Source organism: Python bivittatus, unplaced genomic scaffold, assembly GCF_059951505.1.
Source record: "Python bivittatus isolate LINGU-HERP-01145 unplaced genomic scaffold, Pbiv_v1 ctg000700_np1212, whole genome shotgun sequence".
NCBI lineage: Eukaryota > Metazoa > Chordata > Lepidosauria > Squamata > Pythonidae > Python > Python bivittatus.
The window spans coordinates 97,109,734-97,116,147 of record NW_028277098.1 but is presented as its reverse complement, the minus strand read 5'-3'; the positions used below and the strand labels follow the sequence as shown (position 1 = coordinate 97,116,147).

The following is a 6,414-nucleotide window of genomic DNA, read 5'->3' as shown; positions in this document are numbered from 1 at the left end:
AACAACTCTGATTCTGGTAGATTTCCATTCAAATATAACATTGACTTGTGATTTCGAAAAAAAGAAAAGAATGTCTCCGCAACATACCAGGAATATTCTTATTACCGTTATTCTTCCACCCGATGTTCTCCAGATATGGGAAAAGTTGCCATGTTCCATGGAGAGATTTTTTGTGCCATGCTAATTGGTCTTCATTATTGGAGCTATAGTCTAGTGCAGTGTTGTCCAAACTTGGCCACTTTAAGATGAGTGGACTTCAACTCCCAGAATTCCCCAGCCAGCCATGCTGGCTGGGGAATTCTGGGAGTTGAAGTCCACTCATCTTAAAGTGGCCAAGTTTGGACAACACTGGTCTAGTGCATTCACAAAGCATCAGATTGGGCAAGACTTCAAAACTCTGTGGATTGAAGACGAACGCTAATCACTGTGGCAATACTGATGGGGGATTATGGGACATAGTCCAAAACATCTGGAGGGTACTAAGGATGTACAAAATGTTCCAAGCTTCAAACATTCTGAATGAGAAATGTTGGGTGTGATGATTCAGGCAGAAATGTCTCTAAATTAAATACATGCAACCCTGATTATTTTGTACTTTATGTTAATTTTTTATAAATTGGTAACAGATGTGGATGGTCAAAAACAATCTGAGAAAATTTGAGTATGCTGAGAAGCTCATTTTGATACCAAATAGCCTTTTTAACTTGCTTACCATGCTCTGAAGTGAAATAATGGAGAAATTAATTGGAAAATATTCACTTTCATATCTGCATTCAGGAGAATAGATTTATGGACAATCATATCTCTATCTGTCTGTCTCTCTCAGATCTCTTTATTTTTTTAAAGAAAGAAGAATGCTATTAAAGTAACAGGGTCAAAATCAACCGCTCAGAACAAATTAATTTGGCATCTTGAGAACTTAGTTTATTCTTGCAGACTAGGAATAAAGCAGTATTTTTCAATCTGGTATCATGATTCTCAATCCTGGGTGTGGGTCATATCCAGCCTTTGGCCACCTCATCAATGAGTCAGTGCAAGAATCCCACAATCAACTTTCTTTGAAATGTTCTGTTCTGAAAGATATTTTGAAATTAAACTCTTTAGTCAGATGAAAAGCGTAGAAAATACTGTGGGCATGTATGTATTAGATTTTTATCCCACCTTGATTTGGTCAACTCAAGGCAGCATATCTACCAAATACTCCTTCCTCCTCCTATTTTTCCCACAACAACAATCCTGTGAGATAAGTTGGGCTAAGAGAGAGTGATTGGCTTAAAGACACCCAGCTGGCTTTCATGCCTAAGGGAAGACTAGAACTCATAGTCTCCTGAATGTCTCCAGGTTCTAAGGACCAGATATGGGAGAACAAGCAGAAAGTAAATGTGGATATGACAGTGTTGTTAATGATTCTGGAGGTGGGGAGCAATACTGGGAAAAGGTTGCACTTTTTCTCCAGGTTCAGGTTTCCAGCCTAGGGTCCTAGGATTCAGCATTGATGTGAGATAGCCACAACATTAGGAGCAAAAACAGCCTTTATTTTATTACTTGATCAAGGAGATGTCTAGAGGAGAGACCTGGCTTCTGTCACTCATGAGTTGGTAACCTCCAGGTTGAATTACTACAATGTACTTTTTGTTGGGCAGCCCTTGAAGACAATCTGGAGATTGTAGGAGGCTGAGCATACAGCAACATGGGTGGTGAGTGGTGCCTTCTGAACGTCTCACATAATCCTTGTGTTGTAAAAAAAAATCACTGGTGGTCTTCAGAGCCCAATGAAAAGTGCTCACAATGTATAAACGCTTATAAATGTAGGACTAGGTTAGTTAGAGGACTGCATAATCTTGTACAGTCCACCCAGACTCTTAAATCATCAATGGAGCACCTTATGCAGATCATGGCAGATCACATTCAACAGCTATGGTTAGTTGGGCTTTCTCCATGGCAGGCCCAATGTTGTACAGTAGAACAAACTGCCATTGGGACCAAACTTCTCCTTATTACAACTTAAAACAGGGCCCCCAAACACATTGCTTACCCAGACCTCTGAAGCATTTTACAATGGTTTGTATTATCTTACTGCTTTAGTTGTCTTTCGATATTTGTTTTAACTGTCTTTTTGTTGTTTTAGCTGCATTTCTATAAGCCTTCTTGAGCTGTTAAGGGAATAAATGGGGAAAATATAATTAACAATCTTTTTTAATGATCTGGCCCCAATCATCCTGAAATGCTGCTTCTTTTCCTAGCTCTTGAACCCATTCAAGTTGGGGGAGGATGGGTGATAACACCAATTTTGGAAGATACTATTTTTGTAAAAGCAATCGTTATGCAACAGGTTTGATCCAGCCCTGCTTTGAGGAGTGTCCAGGAGAGGTGAGGATATATTTCAAAAAAATCAAGATGGCAGCTGCAATTGTGTGATTGGGGCTGCCATTTTGACTTTTTTGACACCTCCCTGTGGATACCCCTACCTGCTATAAAAATGTTGCTCTGTATCAGGGTTCCCCAAAGTGCTCAATATTGACCCCCAAGGATCGATGGGACTATCTATTACTATTATTATTAGTTATTATTATATTCATTATTATTAATTAAAGTATTTATTAAATTATTTTCATATAATGAATGTTTGTGGGGGTTGATGAACAATCTGAAACTTCATGAAGGGATCGATCAGCTGAAGAGTTTGAGGACTTCTGCTGTGTATGGTTTCAATGTAAAAGCATGTGATATAACTGAGATAAAGCATTGTCTGAATCTAAGCTCCTGTTATTTCACTATGTTTAAGTATTTTGTTATGGCCAAATCGATCCAACACTGGTATGATACCAAGTGGGGGCGGGGGAAGAGAAAGGCAGAAGAATAAATCTGCCAAGCATAATAGCCTGTTGCAGGATAGTTTGTTAAGCAAGGGACAGCATCTATTCTGATCCATCCTCAGGTGCTCAGCCTTAATTTGCAACAGGTTTTATTGAAATAAGTATCACCACCTGACTCAAAGCTCTGAATAGAGAATAGAATTTGGGAAGAGACATAACACCTTCCATCTGAATGCCAGTCCCCGACACTAATAGATGCTTCTCAACTCTCTGTATTGTTTCCAAGAAAACTCCAAGGACAAGTCCGTGTAATTATCACCACAAGTTGAATTTGTCTCAAGGGAGTCTTTTTGCATAATGTAATGCTGCTTTGAAGCAAGTTACCATAAAACAATTGAGGAAGAAGAAGATAAAAATGATTAGGATGCAAAATTAAAATCACAATAAATTAAAAATGGTTAATAGGCCTTAAAAAGAGGATGAAAAAGTGGATTACCCCCTCCCCCCAATATTTATCGGTAACTTACAGAGGGAAGACCTGGGTAAAGGGGCAAGTTTTCAGCAGCTACCCCAAAGTCATGATAGTAGATAAGATCAAGTGGGATAGCATTCCATGGACCAGGAATGGCGAGAAAGAACGCTTGGCCATGAATGATCATAAGATGATACTTCATAAGGCTCATCACATGCACAAGCCCTCTTTTGATTTCTTAATTATGGGGTAAACTCATCTATTTTCAGAGTCAGGTTGCCGTCAAGTAAAAGGTGTCCCTCAAACACTTCATATAGCAAGTCAAAATGCAAAACAATAGAAATGGAGTCCTGGTCATTTACGGGGCTGTTGGGAGAGCTGTGGGATACCTAGATGAAGCTGAGGGTGCCTTCTCTGTGGTAATATCTGCTGTATGGAACTGCCTCCCCCCTGAAATTAGGATGGTTCTGACCCTGCTGTCCTTTTGTAAGGCTTTGAAGACCTGGATTTTTCCCTGGGCAGTTGAGTCAGGATAATGGATGAGCCTATTGGAAATGATTTGATGTGGCTTGATAATGGCATGATGTCACGTCTTTGTTCTGTATATTGCTTTTGTCTTGGTTAACCACCCAGAGTTTCTATTTGCAAGTTGGATAGCCATATAAAATTAATATAGGAATGAATGAATGAATGAATGAATGAATGAATGAATGAATGAATGAATGAATGAACTACAGTACATTGTTGAATGGGCTTTGTGGACTTGGTGCTTGAAGAACCCTAATGATACCAGCTGACTTGGCAGCATGGGGCTCAGCTGGGGTGCATGGCCCCTTCTGGGGAATCCTGTGTGGGGGAGACATGTGCCCTTTCCACTCTTCCAATTTACATCCATGATTGTAGTGACCCCATGGATCTGTAACAGGGAAGGTAATCTGCCAGGTATCCTGGTTCTTGAATTTTGAAAGCAACTATGCATATCCATATTGATTTTTTGGCAACAATATAAAAGTGGTTGCCCTTGCCTTCTTTTGGAAAACACCCCGTGGAAGAGAGGTGGTGGCCATAAGAACCACCAAGGTGCTATCCCAAAGCAGGACGGGAATGAAGACCCAGAAGAATTCCAGATTTGAGACTTCCAGCTTTTCACTTCATGGACCTAGCCTTCCATTATACTTGTTATGGTAAATGACTTCTCCCACAGTAATTGGCACAACAAGCCAAATTTACTGTCCTGCAGAGGCCATGGGATTACCTTAAATCCATCTTTAAATACCTTTTGCTGAGGAATTTTTGTTTTTTGTGTGTGGCTTTGAGTCCGTGTTGACTCCTGGTGACTGCCTGGACTAGTCTCTGCAGTTTTCTTAGCAGTATTTTTGGAAGTGTTTGCCATTGGTTCCTTCCTAGGGCTGAGAAAGAATGACTGGCCCAAGGTCACTCAGTTGGCTTCGTGCCTAAGGTGGGACTAGAACTCACAGTCTCCTGGTTTCTAGCCTGATGCCTTAACCACTGTACTGAACTGGCTGTCTTGCCAAATAATTATACTGGAAGAATGCAATGTCCACCCTGTCCCAGCTTATGATCTTTTTGGGTTCATGTAGCTGGGCATTTTGTGACTCTAGAACATTGGTCTAGATGTGTCCTTGGTTGGGTCCAGCAAGGTTCTTCTTGTACTGCCCCTGAGATAATTCCTTCACATCTATCTGCAATGTTTTGCTAGTTACATGACTTTAAATTGAAAAGGAAGGAAGGAAGGAAGGAAGGAAGGAAGGAAGGAAGGAAGGAAGGAAGGAAGGAAGGAAGGAAGGAAGGAAGGAAGGTCTACCTCAGCTTCCAAGTGACTGCATCCATCATTCTGTAATTGTTACAGAAATGCTTCTTCATTACTTTTTTCCAGAATGTTTTTTCAACTTCCCAGACTAGTGAAGCACCTTGGAATTTTCAAGTTGTCTCCCCTCTAAGGATTAAGGCTGACCCTAGTTGGCTTTTTCAAGGTACACCCAGGTTATTCAGATCTTGCCACTTGCTGAGGCTATACTAATACAAACAAATGAAAAAAAAGAAAAGAATAGATGAGTAACTAAGGGGTATGCAACTGTATTTTCCCCTTAAGAAATAAGCAAAAAATCTAGATAACACCTCCTGCTCCCCCCCACCTGAATCAGGCCTTTCAAATATGCTCAGTGTCTCTTAGCAATGGATGTTTATTGTATAGTGGTTCATACTTGTAATTTTGAATGCAGGGAACATTTGTTTTAATTGAATTTAATTCTGAGCAACACATGCCTTTGGGGACTTTGTTCACTTTTAGGCTTCATTTTCTTATGGCAACCTAACCAAAGCTTGTGACACAAATATTTTCCCCAACAAGCAATACTTTCTGTGTGGCAACCTTTTTCCTTCAAGATCTCTCCTTAAATCTATTGAAACTTGATTTGCAATTCATGGCTAGATTAAATAAGCCAAGGGTTAGGCAAAAGACATATAAAGCATTTCTCTTTCAGATGAATATTCATTCAGCCCTGAAATCACAGCATCATTCTGCATAAATTGGAACCATGCCAGAATTTAAAATTCATGGAGAGCTTAAAAATGCAGCTTTGGAGGTTGAAGCACTGATTTTCTTATTCCATCTGGAGTAGGTTTGGAAAATGAAGAAGACAAAAATCCCAAGACAAAATATCCGTACGTTTTTAGATCTTATGGGCATCTCAACTAGCATTAAACTGCTACTCAAATGTAAGCTTCTGAAGCCCTCTCCACTCTATCTTCACAATCATATTTAGTTAAACTTCATCAAACTAGTTAGTTGCGATGCTTGAAATAAATGTAGTGGCACATTGAACCTGGCCTTACAGGTAGTTTTTCTGAGCAGTTGGCATGCCAGATAATTCTACAGCATGTTTCAGCTTCCTCCCTTTGTATTCTCTGTATACTAAATTCTCTTGAAACCCAAGATGAGTGTTTTTTCTTCAAAGGAAATAATGGGTGTTTCCAAACCACCACCTGCTCTGTTGCCCAAATCTTTTGATTTCACCAGGAAAATTCAGCATTTGCCTGGAATTTTTTTCGATCTGTAAGGATATCAGGACCATATGGGGACAAGCACGATAAGTTTGCATTTAC

At 39.9% G+C, this 6,414-nt stretch overlaps 1 protein-coding gene across 1 annotated transcript in view; it reads right to left on the bottom strand.

Moving 5' to 3' along the window:
• Positions 1-365: 365 nt before the first annotated feature.
• The window catches only part of NTSR1 (neurotensin receptor 1), a 131,162-nt gene continuing 125,113 nt past the window's right edge, over positions 366-6,414 (bottom strand). The window contains exon 4 of the mRNA XM_088153858.1: positions 366-2,153. Coding sequence (XP_088009984.1) covers positions 2,105-2,153 — 49 coding nt within the window. The 3' untranslated portion in view covers positions 366-2,104. The remainder of the gene's footprint in view (positions 2,154-6,414) is intronic.